Below are 23,827 nucleotides of genomic sequence, written 5' to 3'. Positions count from 1 at the left end.
TCTTTTGTTGCCCCATATGAATTTTAGGATTGTTTGTTCAACTTCTGTGAAGAATGTTCTTGGGATTCTGATTGGGATAGCATTGAATCTGTAGATTGCTTTAGGTAGTATGGACATTTTAACTATGTTTATTCTTCCAATCCATGTGCAAGGAATGTCTTTCCATCTCTTTATGTCATCGTCAATTTCTTTCAAGAAAGTCTTGTAGTTTTCATTGTATAGATCCTTCACTTCCTTGGTTAAGTTTATCCCAAGGTATTTTATTCTTTTCGTTGTGATTGTGAATGGGATTGAGTTCTTGAGTTCTTTTTCTGTTAGTTCATTGTTAGTGTAAAGAAATGCTACTGATTTATGCATGTTAATTTTATACCCTGCTACTTTGCTGTAGTTGTTGATTATTTCTAATAGTTTTTCTATGGATTCTTTGGGGTTTTCTATATATAAGATCATGTCGTCTGCAAACAATGAGAGTTTTACTTCCTCGTTACCTATTTGGATTCCTTTTATTTCTTTTTCCTGCCGAATTGCTCTGGCCAGCACCTCCAGTACTATGTTGAATAGGAGTGGTGAAAGTGGGCACCCTTGTCTTGTTCCTGTCCTCAGAGGGATGGCTTTCAGTTTTTGTCCATTGAGTATGATGTTGGCTGTGGGTCTGTCATATATGGCCTTTATTATGTTGAGGTACTTTCCTTCTATACCCATTTTACTAAGGGTTTTTATTATAAATGGGTGTTGGATCTTGTCAAATGCTTTCTCTGCATCTATTGAGATGATCATGTGGTTTTTGTTTTTCATTTTGTTGATGTAGTGTATCACGTTGATTGACTTGCGGATGTTGAACCATCCCTGTGTCCCTGGTATAAATCCCACTTGATCATGGTGTATAATCTTTTTGATGTATTGCTGTATTCGGTTTGCCAAAATTTTGTTGAGGATTTTTGCATTTATGTTCATCAGTGATATTGGCCTGTAGTTCTCCTTCTTTGTGTTGTCCTTGTCAGGTTTGGGGATCAGAGTGATGTTGGCTTCATAGAATGTGTTAGGGAGTTCTCCATCTTTCTCAATTTTCTGGAACAGTTTGAGGAGAATAGGTATTAAGTCTTCTTTGAATGTTTGGTAGAATTCTCCAGAGAAGCCGTCTGGTCCTGGACTCTTATTTTTCGGGAGGTTTTTGATTACCGTTTCTATTTCCTTACTTGTGATTGGCCTATTCAGATTCTCCATTTTTTCCTGATTCAGTTTGGGGAGATTGTAGGAGTCTAGGAATTTGTCTGTTTCTTCCAGGTTGTTCAATTTGTTGGCATATAGTTTTTCATAGTATTCTCTTATGATCTCTTGTATTTCATTGGTATCTGTTGTGATTTCTCCTCTCTCATTCCTAATTTTATTAATTTGTGATTTCTCTCTTCTTTTCTTGGTGAGTCTGGCTAGGGGTTTGTCAATTTTGTTAATTCTTTTGAAGAACCAACTCTTTGTTTCATTGATCCTTTCTATTGTCTTTTTTGTTTCAATATCGTTTATTTCTGCTCTTATTTTTATTATTTCCCTCCTTCTACTGACTCTGGGCTTTGTTTGTTCTTCTTTTTCTAGTTCTGTTAGGTGTTGTTTGAGGTTGCTTATGTGAGCTTTTTCTTGTTTAGTGAGGTGAGCCTGTATTGCGATGAATTTCCCTCTTAGGACTGCTTTTGCTGCATCCCAAATGATTTGGTATGTCGTGTTCTCATTTTCATTAGTCTCCAGATAAAATTTGATTTCTTCTTTAATTTCTTCAATGATCCATTGTTTGTTGAGAAGCGTGTTGTTTAGTCTCCACATTTTTGCACCTTTCTCTGCTTTTTTCTTGTAGTTGATTTCTAGTTTAATAGCATTATGATCAGAAAAGATGCTTGATATTATTTTAACTCTCTTGTATTTATTGATGTTTACTTTGGTTCCCAAAATATGGTCAATCCTTGAGAATGTTCCATGTGCACTTGAGAAGAATGTGTAACCTGCTGTTTTTGGATGAAGTGTTCTATATATATCTATTAAGTCCATCTGGTCTAATTTTTCATTTAATTCTATTATTTCCTTGTTGATTTTCTGTCTGGATGTTCTGTCCATTGGTGTTAATGGTATGTTGAGGTCCCCTACTATTATTGTATTGTTGTTGATGTCTTCTTTTAGTTCTATTAAGAGTTGCTTTACAAATTTTGGTGCTCCTGTGTTGGGTGCATATATATTTATAAGTTTTATGTCTTCTTGGTGGAGAGTCCCTTTTATCATTATATACTGTCCCTCTTTATCTTTCTTTATCTGTTTTGCTTTGAAATCTACCTTGTCTGATATTAGTATAGCGACACCTGCTTTCTTTTGTTCATTATTAGCTTGGAGTATTTTTCTCCATCCCTTCACTCTGAGTCTGTGTTTGTCTTTGGGGCTGAGGTGTGTTTCCTGGAGGCAGCATATTGTTGGATCTTGTTCTTTGATCCATCCTGCCACTCTGTGTCTTTTGATTGGGGAGTTCAATCCATTTACATTTAGAGTGATTATTGAGATGTGGGGGCCTACCACTACCATTTTGTGTCTTGTTTTCCGGTTTTCTTCAATTTCCTTTTTTTCTCGTCCCATGGTTTAATCTGTTCTGATGTAGAGCTGCTACTCTCTGTTGTTGTCCTTCTACTTATCTCCTCTGCTCTTGGTTTTGTAGCCCCTTTCCTTTTTTGATTTTTCAGGAATGAGGGTTTTCCTGAGGATTTCCTGAAGAGGAGGTTTTGTGGCAATGAACTCCCTTAATTTTTGTTTATCTGGGAAAGTTTTTATTTCTCCATCGTATTTGAAGGATATTTTCGCTGGGTAGAGAATTCTCAGCTGTAGATTTTTGTCCTTCAGATTTTTGAATATATCATTCCACTCTCTTCTAGCCTGTAAAGTTTGTGCCGAGAAATCTGCTGATAGCCTGATGGGGGTTCCTTTGTAGGTTAGTTTCTTTTGCCTGGCTGTCCTTAGTATTTTCTCCTTGTCGTTGACTTTTGCTAGCTTCACTACTATATGCCGTGGAGTTGGTCTTCTTGCATTGATAAAGTTTGGAGATCTATTGGCTTCTGTCAGCTGAAGATCCATCTCTCTCACCAGATTTTGGAAGTTCTCACCCATTATTTCTTTGAATAGGCTTTCTGCCCCTTTCTCCTTCTCTTCTCCCTCTGGTATACCTATAATCCTTATGTTGCATCTCCTAATTGTGTCTGATAATTCTCGGAGAGTTTCTTCATTTCTTTTTAGTCTTGCTTCTCTCTCCTCCTCTGCCTGCAACAATTCTATATTGCCATCTTCCAAATTGCTAATTCTTTCCTCCATATTATCGGCCCTACTGTTCAGAGCATCTAGAGTTTTCTTAATCTCCTCTATTGTGTTCTTCATTTCCAATATTTCTGTTTGGTTCTTCTTTATCGTATCAAACTCTTTTGTGACATAGCTCCTGAACTCGTTGAGTTGTCGGTCAGAATTCTCTCTTAACTCATTGAGTATTTTAATGATGGCTGTTTTGAAGTCATCATCATTTAGGTTATATATCTCATTTTCTTTGGGATTGTTTTCTGTGTATTTGTTACTTTCTTTCTGTTCTGGAGATTTAATGTATTTTTTCATATTGCTTGATGTTGTTGATTTGTGCCTCCGCATGGAGATAGAGTTTAGTTGCTCCTTTCACTTTTTTCAGCTGCTGCAGTGGGGGAGCAGCTATTTATACTGCACCAACCAGGAACCCTGTCCGCAGTTGCTAACTGGGCCTGGGCCCCTCCTCGTAGTCACAGTGGTCCTTTGGATTCCCTCCTCTGCCGTGGGGGCCGTCACAGGGGGGCTTCAAGCTGCTGGTGCCTACTGTTGCAGCCCACCTAGATGTGCTCCCTCCTTGGGGTCTGCAACGGTGTTATGGGCTTTTCCAGCGGCCAGGGGTGGGATCACTTATATTTGTCGCTCCGTTGCTGTCGGCACCCACAAAATCTCACTTGTCCTTTATGGGTCGCAGGAGAGCTATTGGCATCTTCTACAGTCTGTGGTTAGTTCACCTAGCTATGCTGCTTTTGCCCTGGGGTCTTCCAGCCTTGTGGCTGCCGGCTGGGTGCTTTCTACTGCTGCTGTGCAGAGGCTTTCCCTAAGGCTGCTGTGAGCCTGTAGGGTTTCCCCCTAGGCTACGGAGCTGGGTCTCTGGAACTCCCCCCAGCCCCAGTCCTCTCCGAGATCTCCGGCAATCCCTAGCCCCACGGGGTGGGCAATGGCAGCTGGAGGTCGCCCCGCCCTCTGGGATTCTCTCTGGGACTTTCCCAGAGCCGAGTGCTGGGCGTGGCCCCTCCGCCAATGGCAGACAGAGAGCTCTGTCTGCTGCCCGGGCAGAATTCTGTAACTTCCCCTCCAGGGCGCAGAGCGGGCCTCTGGAGCTTCCCCCAGCCCCAGTCCTCTCCGAGATCTCCGGCAATCCCTAGCCCCACGGGGTGGGCAACGGCAGCTGGGGGTCGCCCCGCCCTCTGGGATTCTCTCTGGGACTCTCCCAGAGCCGTGAATGCTGGGCGTGGCCCCTCTGCTAATGGCAGACAGAGAGTTTTGTCTGCTGCCCGGGCGGAACTCCAGAGTTTCCCCTCTGGGGCGCAGAGCCGGCCTTTGAAACTTCCCCCAGCCCCAGTCCTCTCCGAGGTCTACGTCAATCCCTAGTCCCACGGGGCGGGCAACGGCAGCTGCGGGTCGCCCCGCCCTCTGGGATTCTCTCCGGGACTTTCCCAGAGTTGAGAGCTGGGCATGGCCCCTCCGCTAATGGCAGACAGAGAGTTTTGTCTGCTGCCCGCCTCTGCCCATTTTTTAATTGGGTTGTCTTTTTGCTGTTGAGTTGTATGAGTACTTTATATATTTCGGATGTTAACCTCTTATCAGATACATGATTTGCAAATATTTTCTCCCATTTGGTAAGTTGCCTTTACATTTTCTTTCTTTTTTTTTTTTAAAGACTGGCATCTGAGCTAACATCTGTTGCCAATATCCTTTTTTCTCCTTCTTCTCCCTAAAGCCCCGCAGTACATAGTTGTATATTATAGTTGTAGGTACCCCTGGTTGTGCTATGTGGGATGCCTCCTCAGCATGGCTTGATGAGCGGTGCCATGTCTCTGCCCAGGATCCAAACTGGTGAAACCCCGGGCCGCCAAAGCGGAGCATGCGAACTTAACCACTCGGCCATGGGGTTACAGTCCCTACATTTTCTTGATGGTTTCCTTTACTGTGCAGATGCTTTTTAGTTTGATGCAGTCCCACTTGTTTATTTTTGCATTTGTTGCCTTTGCTTTTTGTGTTAAATCCCAAAAATTGTCGTCAAGAATGTTGTCAAGAAGTTTGCTGCCTCTGTTTTCTTCTAGGAGTTTTATGGTTTCAGGTTTTATGTTGAGGTCTGTAATTCATATAATTCATTTTGTGTATGGTATAAGATGGTGGTCCAGTTTCATTCTGTTGCATGTGACTGTTCAGTTTTCCCACCACCACTTATTAAATAGGCTATCCTTTCTCCATCGTGTATTCTTGGCTCCTTTGTTGCAAATGAATTGACCATATATGCCTAGGTTTATTTCTGGGCTCTCTATTCTGTTCCCTTGATCTATGTATCTGCTTTTATGCCAGGACCATACTGTTTTGATAAATTCCAGCTTTGTTCTTATATTTCAAGATTGCTTTGGCTATTTGGGGTCTTTTGTGATTCCATACAAATTTTAGGATTATTGTGTTCTATTTCTGTGAAAAATGCCATTGGAATTTTGATAGGGAATGCATTCAATCTGTATATTGCTTTGGGTAGTATGGACATTTTCACAATATTAATTCTTTTAATCCATGAGCATGGAATATCTTTCCATTTGTTTGTGTCGTCTTCAATATCTTTCATCAGTGTCTTATAATTTTCAGTATACAGGTCTTTCGCTTCCTTGGTTAAATTTATTCCAAGGTATTTTATTCTTTTTGATGTAATTGTCAGTGGGATTGTTTTCTTAATTTTTCTTTTTGATAGTTCGTTATTAGTGTGTAGAAACGCAACAGATTTTTGCATACTGATTTTGTATCCTGCAACTTTACTAAATTTATTGATTTGTCCTAATAGTTTTTTGGTGGAGTCTTTAGAGTTTTTTACATATAATGTTGTATTATCTGCAAATAGTGACAATTTTACTCCTTCCTCTTTGATTTGGATGCCTTCTATTTCTGTTCTTGCCTAATTGCTGTGGCTAGGGCTTCCAATACTAGGTTGAATAAAAGTGGGGAGAGTTGGTGTCTTTGAATTATTCTTGATCTTAGAGGAAACGTTTTCAGCTTTTCAACATTGAGTATGATGTTAGCTGTGGATTTGTCTTTTTTTTTTCTTTTTAAAGATTTTACTTTTTTCCTTTTTCTCCCCAAAGCCCCCCAGTACATAGTTGTAGATTCTTCGTTGTGGGTCCTTCTAGTTGTGGCATGTGGGACGCCGCCTCAGCGTGGTATGATGAGCAGTACCATGTCCGCACCCAGGATTCGAACCAACGAAACACTGGATCGCCTGCAGCAGAGCGCGAGAACTTAACCACTCGGCCACGGGGCCAGCCCCTGTGCGTTTGTCTTATATGGCCTTTTTTATGTTGAGGTATGTTTCTTCTATACCCACTTTGTTGAGAATTTTTATCAGAAATGGATGTTGAGGGGCTGGCCCCGTGGCCGAGTGGTTAAGTTGGCGCGCTCCGCTGCAGGTGGCTCAGTGTTTCATTGGTTCGAATCCTGGGCGCGGACATGGCACTGCTCGTCGGGCCACGCTGAGACGGCGTCCCACATGCTACAACTAGAAGGACCCACAACTAAGAATATACAACTATGTACCGGGGGGCTTTGGGGAGAAAAAGGAAAAAAATAAAATTAAAAAAAACAAAAAAAAGAAATGGATGTTGAGCAGACCTTCTAGACCTTCGTCTTATAGCTGAATGTCTGTACTTCTTCCAGTCTCTTCCTGTCCCCACATCTCAGCATTGTGCTGAGTGAGACAAGCCAGACAGAGAAGGCAACTAAATACCCTTCAGTATTAATAGAGCTAAAGAAGCTTCTGCCTTTGCAAGTAATAATAATAAATTTAGTCTATTTGGTGTGTATATTTGCAATGTGTTAGCCAGTCAGAAAGTCCATACTTAGATTCACACAGTTATTCATGACTACTTTTATTGTACTAAATGTGGAATGAATATAAAGTTTGCTAAGTGTATACAGTCATGTGTCACTTAACGACAGGGATATGTTCTGAGAAATGTATCGTTAGGTGATTTCAACATTGTACAAACGTCATAGCGTGTACTGATGGGGAACAAAGTTTGCCACCCCAAAATGTGTCTACTTAACATGAGGATTATTTTAGGCTAATTATTTTTAAGAAATAAAAGTCTCAAAGTTTTTCTTGTTATCGTCCCCCTCACTGCCTAAAAGAATTCAGATTAAAAAAACCTGTCTCAGGAAGCAAGCTATCACCTTAGCATAACATGAACTAGACAGGGAGGAACCTAGAAAAGTCTGTTTGTTGGGCTCCCCTCTCTGTTCTGCTTCTGTGTGCCCAAACACTTGTTTTCCAAATGTTTGCTTCTTTTCACCTATCTGTGAATTGCCTTATTTCCCTTTAAATTCCCTGACTCTCCCTATCCCCAACATCTTCTTTTGTCGTTAGCTGGGAGTGATATTTAAGCTGAGGGCTTTGGCTATTTTGGTGAGTTACTTGATTTTCCTGGGTTTCTTCCATGTATACATGTTAATAAACTTTTGTTTTTCTCCTATTAATCTGTCTCATGTTAATTTAATTCTTAGACCAGCTGGAAGAACCTACAAGGGTAGAGGAAAATTTCTTTCTCCCCTACAGTACTTACACAAACCTAGATGGTATAGCCTACTACACACCTAGGCTGTATGGTACTAATCTTATGGGACCACTGTTGAATTGTTACCACCCAAGGAGGGGTCGTCTGCTTGCTGCAAGATACCCCAATAGTCAGGAGGCAGGGTGGTAGGAGAGAAAGGACTTTATTACAGCTCGCTAGCAAGAGGGAAGATGGCCAACTCATGTCTGAAAGAACCATCTCACAGAACAAAGACTACAGGCCAGTTATATATGGGGCTATTCTCCAGGTAGGGGTGGTGGCTGATCTCTGGGTGGGGACAGACATCTGGTCCCAGTTCCTGATAGTCCTTTGTTTGGAATGAAGCAACAGCCCTATCCCCTGATCTTTTAGTTGTCATTGATGATGGCTATCAGCATAGGCTCTCTGCCTGGGGGTCATCACATTCCTAAGGAACTCAAAAGAACAAAGTTATCATCTTAAAGCAGCTGGGAAGGACCACAAAATCTACAGAGCATGTCTGGGCTAGTTAGAGGTCATTTAAAGTTACAATATGGTTTCCTTTCTATAATATGGCTTGCCTTATGTTAACCTTGTGTTGAGCCAGTATCAGTATATGTGGTCTTCCATTGTCTGAAGCGTTTTTATACAGCACATCACTGTAAATCATCTAAAATAAAAAGTCGCTGTGAGATGTCATCATGCATGCATCACGCGCTTTTAGACAACTTTGAATTTCTTTTTAAAACATGAAAGAACGTCTGCTTTTAAGATTTTTCTTTTGGATATTCATTACTTGTTATTTTATTTGGGTTTTCAAAAGCTTACAGTTCTCATCATTGTACTTAAATGATGCTGCTCTTTTGTCAAAATAGAGAAAAGAAATATCCCTATTCCAAAATGTGGAATTTTTCAGTTTTTCTGTTCCTGGTTTTGTTAGACTCATCACCTGATTTCCAAACAATATTGTTTTCTTTCCTAATCTTTGCTCTGTTGTTATACTGTGCTTACATCTGCCCTTTTAGTTGCCTTTCAAGAACCTCAATTCAAGTCCTAAATATTGTCACAGCATGTTTTATCTTTCTCACCTTGGCACCTAATACAAGGCCTGGCATAGTGTTATTGTTGAATAAACACATTACTGTAGTAGTCTACTTGTCAGGTTTTCTGGATTTGTCCTCTTATCATTCTGCCTAGTTTTGGAGACCACAAAAACTGGTAGCTTATATTAAAACTCCAGTTATGATCATTTCTTTTAGTCCTTCTGACTAAATCTCGTTTTTATGTGATTGTTTCCAGACCCTTCTCCAGTTTGAAAGAACTTAATCTACCAGGGTGCTTCTTACAGTGTCTTCTAATTTGCACTCTTCAGTGAAAAGGAGTACAGACCCGTTCTAGCTTACGAGGGCGGAAGATCGTGAGAATGCCTCAGAAGTTTGATGACAGATGCTGCAGTGCTGCGAGTTTACTGGGCTTAGAACTTAGACAGCTGCACAGCCTTCCTCTGGGGCATCTCTGCTTCTTTCTACATGTCTGTACTGTTAACCTGTTTCTACGGCAAGTCTCTACCTAGAGTTTCTGCTGTTCCATAAGTGGTTTTACACATTACCCGCTCTGGTTGTCTGAGGTTTCTTCACATCATAGCGAGTCTTGATACATCTTTTTGGCTGCTTTAGTCTCTCATTTTCTTCTGTGTAAAATTCCCCAGCAGAGGACTTTGATTTGTCTAGGATACTTTTTACAGCCAGTCACTCTGGTCATAAGTTGCTTGTCAGTTTATAGATGCCCTTGCCCACCTAATAGTCCCATTTATTTATTCAATGAGTATTTTATCATCTAAAATATACCAGGAATTGTAGTATATATTTGGTGTATCTAGTATATACCAGGATTTGTGGTATGTAAGTGCCTGGGATACATCAGTAAACAAAGCAGGCCGAAAAATAATTGTTTTCATTCTAGTCAGGTCAGACAGACAGGTAACAGTAAATGTAATAACCAAATGAATGATTTGGTAATTTCCCTCTGGCTAATGAGAGGAATGGTAGGATTGTTTGCCCCTGAACCTGACTGCTGTCCTTCCTTGAACTGTGGGTGATGCCATTTTCAGTAGTAGGAGATGTGAGCAGATGGACAGCATAAAACTAGTATAGATAACCTCTGATATATTTGTTTAGATAAACATATCATAGAAGAAGATTTAGTGGATTATGTATTAGAGTAGCATTTCTCAAAGTTCAGAGCCTGTGTTAAACCAAGCAGTATATACTTTGTACATCTATACGCTGAGCACACACAGAAGGCACTCACATAATTTTTGCCAATTGCTGCAATCAGTAAATATCAAGCATCCTGTTTTGGGTAGAGCAGAGTGTTAAATTTCTCCACCTGATTAACCTCTATTCATTCTTCAGTTCTTCTGCAGAGTACTTCTTCCTCATATCTACTGGCAACTCCACACCAAAGCATACTGGTTAGCAACCCCGGAGAATACTGTTTGACTCTTCTGGGGTCGTTGGCCAAGGCTAGAGCAGTCACTTTGGCAGGGGCCTGATGGGTGGTTGGATCATCCTAGGTCACTTGCTAATCCTTATGCTTGCGCTGGGTAGCCTGACAGCCCTACCAAGACCCAAGGGAAAGTGAGTTACCAAACATAAAGGAGGGAAAAGGATGCCTGACCAGGCCAGTATTTCCTCACCCTTCCTAAATTTGTTTTGGGCAGTTTGTCTAGCATATATATATATTTCAAAGATAGACATTTGCACATATACTGATGTCCTGCTGACAGTCCCCTTTTTTATATCTGAACTCCATTTGGTCATCATATTTCTTGATTTGTGATGGGGTGGGAGAGTAGGGGCTGGGAGGAAAAACGTGAGGGCACTGACTAATAACTACCCCCTCCTTTTCCAAATTTAGCTAAGTACAATGCAGTGGACAATCACAATTTTGTCTGCCTACCACCTCTCCTTTCTAGGAGGTGGTCCCCTTTCTTTTGAGGAATTTCTCCCCCTCCCTACCCAGTCACCCAGCCTCATTTAATATGTAGTACAGATAGGAGCTGCTACTCGGATTGACATGACCTACTTCACCTCTGGACATAAGGGTCAGTCCACGTGTAGACATCTAACTCTAAAAAAGTCTTACCTCACTGTAACTTGCTTTTCAGTGCAAAATATCATCTTCTCAGCATTCTTTTCTTTTTTTTTTTTTTTTGAGGAGGATTAGCCCTGAGCTAACTGCTGCCAATCCTCCTCTTTTTGCTGAGGAAGACTGGCCCTGAGCGAACATCCATGCCCATCTTCCTCTGCTTTATATGTGGGACGCCTACTACAGCATGGCGTGCCAAGTGGTGCCATGTCTGCACCCGGAATCTGAACTGGGAAACCCCGGGCCGCCGAAGCGGAATGTGTGCACTTAACCACTGTGCCACCAGGCCGGCCCCTCAGCATTCTTAAATACGACCAGTACAGTCTTTAAGAATGGTTATCAGATAGAATAAACTTGGAAAATAAGTTTAAACATTCAGACTGAACACTTAAAAATAAGGAAACAAGAATCAGAAAATGTTTGTTTACTTTTTAAAAGTAGGATACTTTCAGAAGTTCCACAAAAGCTGTTAGCTGCAGCAATTTATGTATTTTATATTTGGAACCAAGTTATTGTAGCTCTTTCCACATTTTATTTGCATTGAAGTAATCACTTTACCATTTTTATTTTTGCCGCTTTCTAACCTAATTTTCACTTTCAAATAGCGTTATCATCTAACTGAAAGTCTTATCACTCATGAATCATTTCTCTGTGCATTTATAAATGTTATGTCAGCGTTTCAAACTAAGTTTTCATGTTATTGAAACACTGCTTATCATTGTGAAGTCAGTAAATAATATGTTGCTTCTAAAGAACTTTTGAAAGTTATGCTCCTGCCTAAGAGAAATTTTTCATCTCTCAAATTGGTGGTAATTAAAACAAACAAATTTTTAAAATAACAATTGTTGGTAAAGATGTAGTGACAATGCCAGTCTCATTCTTACACACAGAATGTAAAAAAACTGTTAAATGTTTTCTGGTGGGCCCTTTGGCTTTGTGTGAGTCTTTAAAATTTTGATACTCTTTGACCCAGTAGTTATATATCTAAGAATTTCTCTTAAGAAAAGTGAGATGAGGATAAAGATTTACATAGAAAGATGCTTTTTTATAGCATTATTTATAATAGTGAGAAACTAGAAAATGTACTTACAGGATTAAAGACCATTGTAAAATATTGCTAATAAACCAATATATAAAGTTAAATTTAGTATGATCTCTGTTCTGTGGGAAAAAATACATGTGTACAAAAAAGCCTAGGATAAAATAGTCCAAAATGTTAACAGTAATTGTCTGCAGGTGTGGGATTATCGATGCTTTTTTCTTTTTTTTTTTAAGATTGGCACCTGAGCTAACAACTGTTGCCAATCTTTTTTTTTTTCTGCGTTTTCTCCCCAAATCCCCTAAGTACATAGTTGTATATATTAGTTGTAGGTCCCTCTGGTTGTGGCATGTGGGATGCCACCTCAGCATGGCCTGACGAACAGTGCCATGTCCGTGCCCAGGATCTGAACTGGCAAAACCCTGGGCCGCCGAAGCAGACTGGGCGAACTTAAGCAGTTGGCCATGGGGCCAGCCCCTGATTTCTTCTTTATATTTTTATGTATTTAAAAAATTTTCTGCAGTTAGCTTTTATTATTTTTATAATTAGTAAAAATGAATATGATAAAATATTTTTTGAACCATAATACATTAGGTATGACTTTCAGAACTGAAGAAACAATTTAGGGACACCTGGTTAAATATGATGAGATAAATAACATACATTTATCTCTGTTTAAAAAGACAGGGAGATGTAATCTTAAAACAGTTTCTTTCAATATTAATAAATTTATTAAAATAAACATTTAACTCATTATGAACTAAGTGTCCAGCATTCAGATACAGGCTGCTTGGGGATACAAAGATGTTACTGAAAGAAAGAAAAAGCCTGCTGTCATTAGTTTTAGAAGGTTTTCCTTGATTGTCTCTGCTAGGTTAGGTTCCCTTCTATCATTGTACTTACCATTATATACTGAAATTATCAGTTCATTTGTCTGTTTCTTATTAGATGGTGAGTTCCTTGAGGATAGGGGCCCTGTCTTTTTCATTTGTGTGTCTCTAGTACCTAGCAATTTGTTGAATTAACTCTGCTTGGGATGTCAGAGGTGGTGATACTTGAGGTAGATTTTGAAAAATGAGTGCCTGTCATAAACCACTTTTAGTTTAGTTTACTTTTAATGAAACCCTTCATTCCCCTATAATGATGGATATATGAGGAGTTACTTTATTGCAGCAACTGTTCATTTTAATTGAGAATGTTTTTATTTTATTTTGCCTTTTTCAAAAGTAACCTTAGTTTTAGAACACAGACTAGTTGGTCAGTAAAACAACTTTAACTTTCCATTTGTCTTTTAAAGGTAAAAATTTGGCCATAAAGTGATTGAAGGTTAGGTGAAGGGCAAAGGGGAAATTGAATTCACAGGGATGAGGGTGAGAGATGATAGTGGATGATTTTTTAAAATGTGTATTAACAAACTGAATCAGGTGTTAAAGGCTTTCTTAAGTTACATGTACAAATAATCAGAATGATGTTGCTTTCATTTCAAAGTGAGCTGGGACAACATGCAGCATATGCAAGCGCATGAAGCTCTTTAAAAAGTATGGCAAAAATCAATTTAGATCTAACATGTTTTTCATCCTCAAGTTATTCACAGATTACATCCTGATTTTCAATTGTAAGTTGATCATTCCTTAGTATCATAGGATAATTTTATAACAACAATGATACAGACCAGTGATTTTCAACCAGGAACAATTTTGCCCCTGCCGGAATAACATTTGGCAATGTCTGGAGACATTTTGGTTGTAACAACTTGACGATGGTGGGGTGCTACTAGCATGTAGTGGGTTGAGCTAACGATTGTTGCTAATCAAGCTACAATGCACAGGACAACCCCTCTCTCACCTCCCAACAAAGCACAAAGAATTGTCCAGCCCAAAATGTCAATAGTGCTGATGTTGAAAAACCTTGCATATACAATGGTCAACTTCCGAGGCCACTCTAAAAAGTGTTTATTTTACCTGTAACAGTGCTTATAATCCTTAACTGAAGCTTAGTACTAACATTTGTCACTTAAAATATTATTTTGACTCCATAGAAAAGTTCTTTTTAAGTTTTAACTTGAGATAATGAGAAGATTGCTTTCTTTATTGGGAACAAAGGACAGTTACTCCCATGGTGTGTTAGAGACTAGATTTCAGTGCCTCTGTCTGTTTTTCTTAGCTTTTCATATTGTCACTCTTTTCAGAGTCTGTAGGATGGGGATTGCCTGTCGTTTTGGTGTTATGTTTAAAAGGTAAATACTTTCATGCCTTTTAAAACTTGAAAATGTTTAGTCAGTATGTCAATTTATTCAACAAATACTCATTTAGAAATATTAATATAGTGAGTATTCAGGTTTTTTAGTACTGTATAACCAGTTCACTTTGATTTTATTAATAGGGTCAGGAGCAGGTCTGGGGAAAATAATCCAGAGATTTCCACAGAAGGACTGGGATGATACACCTTTTCCACAGGGAATTGAATTGGTAAGTTGGTGTTGCATTATTGTGCTTTTAGAGTGGTATTTTTCTTTTTATGTTATGTTTATGGTTATATTTATGTTATAGTTACTGTTAAATAATTTTGTGATTTAACTATAACGTTACTAGAAATAATGTCCTCCCAAGTACAGTAATCTTTGAATATGTTGATTCTAGAAGGTCTGTTTTGCTCTTCTGTTTCCCACTTAATCTTCTCTCTAATATTAAAGATGAAATTGATGATCTTTATGTACTTGGAAGATGAAAAATTCCTCTAATTCTTTAGTCAAGATCTTAGCCAAGTAGCTTCAGTGATAGTGTGTCACTAAAGAAATATTAGATTTTTTCCTGAAAATTTTCAGGTTATTGTATTAGTGAAAACTAAACCAAAAACAGTCAAAGTGATGAGTCATGGTTTGACTTTGGTCTTAAAATCACAAATCTGAATTCTTTGTTGTTAGCTGTAGGATCTGTAGGACACTTTGTAATAGTGCAATTCAACTGCTTTATTTTTGTCAGTCATTTCAAAGGAATTTAATGGTTGAGCATAGTTTGTGATGGCCTGGACATTGTATCTGTTGGTGGATTGATGATGGTAAAATGAGGGACTGGAAAGATGATCACTAAAGTATTTTGCAATATGACTATAAAGTTTGGTTCTCAAACATACTAGTGTGTGCGTGAGTGTGTGTGTATATTTATTTATATTGTGTGTGTGTGTATACATCCACACATATGAGAAGTGTTGTTCAAAGCAGTTCTCATGGAGAGAACATTTGGTCTAATATGATAGTGAAGAGTGCAGGCTCTGGAGGAGGCTTCCTGGGTCGCAGTCCCAGCTCCATGGTATGACTTTTGACAAGTTACTTAACTTCTTTGAGCTGCCGAGTCCGTCTGTACAATGAGGATAATGACAATACTAATCTCGTGGGGTTGTTGTAAAGATAAAATGGGAAAAAAAATACATGTAAAATGCTTAGCTCCATGTCTTCCACAGGATAAGTTCTCAATAAATGAGATAGCTAGTTGATTATTATTATTGTCGTTGTTGCTGTTCAACATCTTGCAGCACCTCCCCCAGAGGAGGAATTGTTCATTCTTTTGTTAGCATGGATCAGAAATATCCATTAGGAATAAAACTGATGTTGAAAATTGTGAATTTTCTCACTCTAGCTAATAACTATTGATTTCTGCTTCTCTGAGAATAAAAGATACATTGCAGAATGCTTAATTTTAATTGCTATAATCCAGCTGTGTAAAGAAGACTGTGGGTTCTGTAGACCCACAGGGAAGGTAAATTTTGAATTTTGGTATTAAAAATGGGAGAAGTCAGCCACTATGGAAAACAGTATGGAGATTTCTCAAAAAGTTAAAAATAGAAATACCTTATGACCCAGCCATCCCACTACTGGGCATCTATCCTAACAACCTGAAATCAGCAATCCCAAGAGTCCTTTGCACCCCTATGTTCATCGCAGCATTATTTACGATAGCCAAGACATGGAACCAACCTAAATGCCCAGAAACTGATGATTGGATAAAGAAAATATGGTATATATACACAATGGAATACTACTCAGCCATAAAAAAGGACAAAATTGGTCCATTCGCAGCAACATGGATGAACCTCGAGGGTATTATGTTAAGCAAAATAAGCCAGACAGAGAAAGACGAACTCTATATGACTCCACTCATAGGTGGAAGATAACATATAGACAAGGAGAACTGATCGGTGGTTACCAGGGAAAAGGAGGGGTGTGGGGAGGGCACAAAGGGGGAAGTGGTGTACCCACAACAAGACTAACAATAATGTACAACTGAAATCTCACAAGGCTGTAATCTATCGTAATCTTAATAAAAAAAAAAATGGGAGAAGAATGCGAGGATCCAAGAAAAGTAACTTTTTGGAGAGCCTTTGGATTCCTTTCTCTTCTCCCCCACATACCTGCAAGTACTAGTAATTGGCCTTATGGTGTGAATACACAGCTATTTGTACTATTAAAGCCTTTAAACCCTGTTTCAGCATCCTTTTAGTGTTGAATGAAGGAGGACGATTTTGGTGCTGGGGACATTGTAGAACTTTTTGTGAACTCCTGTCTTCCCTCCCATCAGAGTGTGGAGGGATGTAAACTGTAGCAATTTGACAATAGGAACAGTGAACCACCTTCATAATTTCAAGAACAACAGAGGTTATTGGCGCAGGGAGAGATCATGATTTGGCACCAGCTGTTTAGCCGTGACTGAAAAGGGATAAGGTTTGTGATTTGAAAGCCAAGGGCTTAGATACTGTGATGCCTCTGATGTTTTTCCAATAGTGAAGGAGAAACACATAGTGATTTTACTACTTAGTGAATGGTTTATTTTCTTTGTTTGACAACATTCCCATGTTCAAGTGCTGACATGTCTCTCCAATAACATGTAGAGTCAAGTGCTGCTCAATTAGTAAAATGGAGGTGCCAAGAGGTAGACAGAATTTTTCCTCACCTAAGATTTTCCTAGATGAGTTTTTGACGGATTCTGAGCAAAACATTTCAAGATTTTTTGAGCTAGATTAATGTGTAAAGAATATCTGATCTGTGGGATTATGTTGGAAATTTTCTTTTCCTTTTAACTTTTCTGTAATTGATAGCAGTTTTGATCCTGTAATGTCTATTGTGCTTTGTCAAATACAAAATAAATTTGTTTATCTAACATCTATCAAAGCCCATTTTTTAAACATAATAGTATCATTAATTGTTAAATTTTTGTCTTTTTATTATTGATTGCTTTGTGCTATATTTCATGTATTAGAGATGTGCAAGTATCGTGCATATGAACAGCAATAACTTGGATAACTGTGAAATACTGTGTAATCTAGAGTAACTCCTGTAGCTTCGAGACCAGAGATAGGCCTAATAAGATTTTAGTCTAATTGAAGGTGATCTGGCCCAGTCCCTAAGTGGTTTGTTGATTCCAGAGTGGTAGTGACCCTTTTCTGTTGATTTACAGGGAAAAAACATCTAACTCCTTCTAAGGTAGTGGAACAACCTTTAGCATATAATGTTAATGTAATAGGTAACAGTTGTATAGGCTTGATAGGCTAGGATGAACTCACATAAATTGGATGATTGGTGGTAGTGTATCTTATTTGCAGATAAGTAAACTGAGGATTAGGAAGTTTACACAATTTCAGAAAGGTCTAATAGCTAAAATGCAGTAGAGCTAGGATTCAAACCCAGGTCTTTTGACTCTTTTTTTTTTTTTTTGAGGAAGATCAGCCCTGAACTAACATCTGCTGCCAATCCTCCTCTTTTTGCTGAGGAAGACTGGCCCTGAGCTAACATCCGTGCTCATCTTCCTCTACTTTATCTGTGGGACACCTACTGCAGCGTGGCTTGCCAAGCAGTGCCTTGTCTGCCCCCAGGATCTGAACTGGCAAACCCTGGGCCACCGAAGCAGAACGTGCGCACTTAACTGCTGCGCCACTGGGCTGGCCCCTTAACTCTTAGTCTCAGCCAAGATCTGAGAACATTCTGAGAGTGACACTTTTAAGCTATGGTTATCATTTGTATTTTAGTGTAAATGCAGGATCTGAAAACGGAGTTCTATAATTTGGAAGCACTGAGGTTCAGAAATATTAAAAGAATGCTGTGTTATTGAATAGAAACCAACTTTACGTATTTATTTTATGTGAGGGCAAATCTGGCTTTAGAGCATAATATTATATTGAAATTACTTTCTGTTGGCCATGTCTCCTTCCCAGACAGCATATATTTGATGTATTTAATTTCTAAATGAAAGATAATTGTATTCATCCTAAAGACTAAACTTTATGACTTGTAGGAAAGGATTTTAGGCATTCATTCACTAATAAGTCAAATCCAAAATTTAATTTAGAGGATGCTGAATTTATTCTTTCTGTTTTTATGTAAAGAAATTGCCTTCTTTTTTTTTTATTCTATTGAGAAATGCTGAACTTTAATTTGGATGGATTTTAAAAATAAAAATATGAAAATAAGCTAAACCAAACATAATGACTGCTTTTCCAATTCTGGGATATTTTTATCTTTTTCTTGTGCTTTTTAGGCATACATGGAAACCACAGACAGTCATATAAATAAAGTTTCAGTTAATTTTAGTGACAATATTTCAAAGAAAGTTTAAGAATTGTTTTGCAGAGGCATTCTATGGCTAACAGTCTATTTCTGATTATGGGAACAAATGTTTTTATTGGCTAGATTTTGGACATGAGCAAAATAGTATTATTTTGGCACTAGCTCTTTTTAAAGATGCTCTGTCTCAGAAGTGAATCTTTTTTATATCATAATTCAAGAAATGTGCCGTAATCTTTTCTAGGGAACCTGCACTGAGGCATTTGTAGATCCATCTAATTCTTTTAGAAGACTTAAAGTGCTGTGATAAAAAAATGTTGTGGCTTGAGTAAAAGAGGAATAAACATTTAGTTAGAATTTCTAAATTTGAGGTTCTTAAGAAATTAATACTTTTATTTAAATTGTAGACTACTGATTTGACCGTCTTCAATATGAATCCAGTTTTCTATAATTATAAGTGTAGATTGGGGAGAAGAGGAAAAAAAATCTTGTATTCAACATTCTGCAGTTTTAGTATAGGAGAAGTAGCCATAATATGGGATGCTATTTGAGGGCAGAGAAGTAAGTCTAATGCTTTAATTCTTTACGCTATTTAGAGTGTCTTGAATGCAACCATCTGACCTAGCTATAAATACCGTTTGGTCAGGAAACTGAGTGTAGAAAGGATGGTAGAGAATTTTCTCCCCTCTTTGTAGAGGAATATTCAGGAAAGGAGAATGAGAAAGGTAGTGAACATATTGGATGACAGAATCAGGGTTCACAAAGATTTTAAAAGGCTGGAGTTACAGGTCCTTTATCTAAGAAGATGAAATATACTAGCTAGAAATGTAGGTTCCTGCATGTGAGTATAAAAAGCCAGCTGTGTAAGTAATTATTTAGAATAAAGATAGGCAAGGTAATTTGCCAGCTAGAAAGATTTGAGAAATATAAGAATACAGCTAAAAATAAATATATAATTATAAAAGATACCTATGGAAGATAATATAGGTAACATCTAACGCCTCTGTACTGAGGTAGGGTGCTTGGTGATGAATTCAGTTTTAAAGATGGTTAAAGGACGTTTGGAAGGACTCTTGATTTTGCGTAGAGCTGAGGCTGAACATATAAGAATACTGCTATGAAGTATGAAGATGTGGCTTTTAAAACATACTAAGTACAACAAAAAGGACTTTTTAAGTTATGTTCACACCAAAGCAAGTGGATATAGATGGGATTTAAGCTGGAAAGTGGTGGTTTGAGCTCATGTTTTTGTTTCCTACTCCATACAGTTGTCCCTTTGAAGTAATAAAACCACATGGCAGGTTGGAACCTGCTGGAGTCTAGAGGGTGCATCTGAGATAGTAGATTCTCTCAACATCTCTGAGATGGAGTATCATCAATCTTGGTGTTATTCTTCTCACGTTCCTCCGTGCTCACCAAAGTCGTTTGTTATCCTGTGTCTTTCAGTTAATTACACTTCTGCTTATTTTGCTAATGCATTGAAAGCCTCAGTTGTGCTAGAGAATCTTCACCTACCAGTCTCCATGGTCTCCTCCTTTAGCACTGCTTTCAGAACCATCTTAGACAAGTTTGCTTGCCATGCTGGAGTTCTGCTACATCTGATGCTTTGAGGTGGTAAAGAACTTCCTGAGGAAGATGTAGAACTACACAGCCTAACCTACTGCAAATTCGTGCTGTTTGCAAGTAGCCTGGCCCCCTTTACCACGTGGAAGACTGCTACTCATCTCTCATGTAATTGTCTATCACCTCACTGCTATGGGTTATTCTACGCTTCTTAACTTCTAGTTCCTTTTTCTACTCTTTCATTTATCCCAAGTATCCTTAATATCAGTTAAAAAAATCTTTTCTTGACTGTATCTCTTTTATCTATTATCCTATTTCTTCTTCATTATAAAATGTTTCAAATGATCCTTTTTCATTTGCTATCTCCATTTCTTTAAGGGTCTAGTGTGGTACAGTGGAAAGAAATGGTATCTAGAATTTTAAAACCGTGAGCAAAGTTAACTTACCCATTCTGATAATATTACTTTTCTTATAGGATGATTATCAGGTGATTATTAATATTTTAATAAACTATAGTGTTGATTTCTTGCTATCCACTCTCATCTCATACACCCATCTCACCCACATCTCAGGTTTATTCTGAAGTATAGTTTATTTCCTTCCCATTCCGAAGTTGCAAAGTTGATGTTTATTAATATTTTCTGAATTCATTAATGTAATATTAGCTATTATAATAGCTCTGTAGATGAACCTTAGTGGCTAGCATGATAGGAGTTCTTTTCTTCTTACTTGCATAAAGTCTAATTGGTGGCAGTGGGGTTTGCCGTCTTCAAAGTGTGCTTCTCATGGTCATCTTGGGCATCAATATTCAGTTGACAGAGTAGTAAGAGAAAGCATGTAGGATAGTAAAGATGGGTTTTATGGGGTAGGGCTGGGAGGCTGTATACATCACTTCTGTTTTATTCCGTTTATCAGGAGTTAGTTGTATAGCCACAGTTAACTGTAAGAGGAATTTGGCAAATAAAGCCTAGATGCGTGCCTAGGAGAAGAGTGCAGCAGATTTAGTGAACAACTACCTTTCCTCTGCCACAGTATTCTTGCTGACTTCAAAGATCCTTTCCTTTATCTTAATTCTTCTTGACCACTTTATTTTTAGACATCACTAATTCAGTCTTTGTAGTATAATGAAAAATGAATATTTAGTCTTTGTCTCAATTCCTGGCACAGAGCTCCTGAAACCTTTGGAATTTACTATCTCTTGTTTGCTAATGGGAAGGTTTATGGGTTTAGGGGGCCTAGATAGCTTCAGGGAGGGGCCTGGTCTGCCAGAGGAACCAACCATGTGATTAGAGGATTGGAAATTCCAGCATCACAGGGAGGGAAAGGGGCCGGAGATTGAGTTCAGTCACCAACTGCCTACCTAATGAAACTTCCATAAAACCAGTAAACAAAGGGTTTGGAGCTCTGAGTTGGTGAACACACTGATGAGCTGGGAAGGTAGTGTGCTTGGAGAAGACATGGAGGCTCTGTGCCACTCCCTCCCTCCATACCTTGCCTTATACATCTCTTCCATTTGGCTGTTCCTGAGGTGTATCTTTTATAATAGACTGGTAAATGTAAGTAAAGTGTTTTCCTGAGTTCTTCTAGTGAATTATTGAACCTGAGGGAGGTGGTCATTTGAACCCCTGCATTTGTAGCCAGCAGGCAGAACTATGGGTAGCCTGGGTACCCTGTTTGCAGCCAGCATCTGAAGTGAGGGCAGTCTTGTGTGGCTGAGCCCTGAGCTCTTGACCTATGGTGTCTGTGCTAACTCTGGGTAGTTGGTGTCAGAATTGAATTGAATTGTTGGACGCCCAGTTGGCGTTGGAAAAACACCCACACATTTGGTGTCACAGAAAATACAACATGGTATTCTTCATGCTAATTTTCTCCTAATTTCAGCTCCAGTTAGTTTTCTTCCATTTCTTCCTGTGTTTGTGGTCCCCTTACTACAGATGTTTCTGTAAGATTCCGTTTTGGTTCTTTGGGTGTTTTGTTTTCTCCGGAAAGTGATGGTAGCACTTTTCTGTGAGTCTTTTGTACTTGAACCTGAATCATGCCTTTGATTATCCTTTTCTGCAATTGCTGTAATCTAACTATATTGCCTACACGTCTCAGGCAGAGCTAATACATATTTTGGTATCTTTTTCTAATACCAACTTTCTAATGTGGGGTGAGTTCTGGTAACAAATATCCTGGAAGGTTTAATCGGAGGTAGTTCTTGCCTAATTTCATTTCTAGCAGTTTGTCCTGTAGCTAAACAGACACTAGGATAAATGTTTATTATTCAGACCCGAATGCTTTTGAGAGTGAAAGATAGTAAATTAGAAAACGTGCATAAACTGGTACTATCCTGAACAAACTGATCTGTATAGTTACTTATACATATACATGTAAAAGGGTTTTCATAGCGGAAGATTAGAAACTACCTAAACATCCATCAATAGGAGACTGAATTTGTGGTGCCACAGTCATTCATCAGAATATGTGTTAAAATGTATGAGATAGAAAAAGATGTACAAATGGCTAACAAGCACATGAAAAGATGCTAACATCAGTAATTATTAGGAAAATGCAAATCAAAACCACAGTGAGATACCACTTCACACCTAATTACCATGGCTACTATAAAAAAAATAACAAGTATTGGCAAGGATGTAGAGAAATTGCAGTCCTGTGCACTGTTGATGGAAATGTAAAATGGTGTAGCTGCTATGGAAAACCATATGGCAGTTCCTCAAAAAATTGAAAATAGAATTACTGTATGATCCAGAAGTTTCACTTCTGGGCATATACCCGAAAGAACTGAAAGCAGGGACTCGAACACGTATTTGTACACACCTGTCCATAGTGGCATTATTCACAATAGCCAAAATATGGAAACACCCCAAGGGTCCATTGACAGATAAATGGATAAACAAAATGTGGTATATACATCCAGTGGAATATTATTCAGCCTTAAAAAGGAAGGACATTCTGACATAGGCTACAGCATGGATGAACCTTGAGGACAAATAAGCCAGTTACAAAAAGACAAACACTTTATGATTCCACTTACATGAGGTACCTAGAGTAGCCACATTCATAGAGACAGAAAGTAGAATGCTGGTTGACAGGGGCCAGGGGGAGGGAGGAATGGGGAGTTGTTTAATAGGTATAGATTTTCAGTTTTGCAAGATGAAAAGTGTTCTGGAGATTGGTTGCAGGACAATGTGAGTGTACTTAACACTACACTTAAACTGTACACTTAAAAATGGTGAAGAAGATAAATTTTATGTATATTTTACTACTACTAAAATTTTTTAGAGAAGTATGAGATACAGCTTTATGCAGTATCTAAGACATATTGTATAACAGATAGCCAAAACAGTTTTGAGGAAAAAGAACACAGTTGGAGGACTTGCACTACCTGGTTTCAAGACATACTATAAAGCTCAATATTCAAGACAGTGTGGTGTTGGCTTAAAGATAGACTTGATCCATTCAACAGTCTAGAAGCAAACCCAAACATATGGTAAATTGATTTTCAGTAGAATTGCCAAGGTAATTCAATTGTGGGAGGGAAAAGGTTTTTAGAAAATGGTGCGGGAACAACTAGATACCCATTTGGAAAAAAAAATTAGCCTTGACCCTACCTCACACCATACAGAAAAATTAACCTGAAATGAATAACAGACTAAATGTAAAAGC

General features: G+C 38.5%; 1 protein-coding gene across 8 annotated transcripts in view; it reads left to right on the top strand.

Annotated features, from left to right (window-relative positions):
• Positions 1 to 23,827, top strand: part of SBF2 (SET binding factor 2) — a 466,103-nt gene that overhangs the window by 79,387 nt on the left and 362,889 nt on the right. For 3 of the 8 annotated variants that reach the window (XM_070274749.1, XM_070274748.1, XM_070274747.1), the window contains exons 2-3: positions 14,231 to 14,278; positions 14,425 to 14,510. The exons of 2 other annotated variants lie outside the window; for them this stretch is intronic. In XM_070274749.1, the coding sequence (XP_070130850.1) occupies positions 14,231 to 14,278; positions 14,425 to 14,510 (134 nt within the window). The remainder of the gene's footprint in view (positions 1 to 14,230; positions 14,279 to 14,424; positions 14,511 to 23,827) is intronic. 3 more of the 8 variants (XM_023646035.2, XM_023646034.2, XM_023646033.2) reach the window with 1 other exon arrangement.

The sequence above is a fragment of the Equus caballus genome, chromosome 7, assembly GCF_041296265.1.
Source record: "Equus caballus isolate H_3958 breed thoroughbred chromosome 7, TB-T2T, whole genome shotgun sequence".
Lineage (NCBI taxonomy): Eukaryota > Metazoa > Chordata > Mammalia > Perissodactyla > Equidae > Equus > Equus caballus.
Note: the sequence above shows the minus strand (reverse complement) of the source record. Positions and strands in the feature narration are given on the sequence as shown.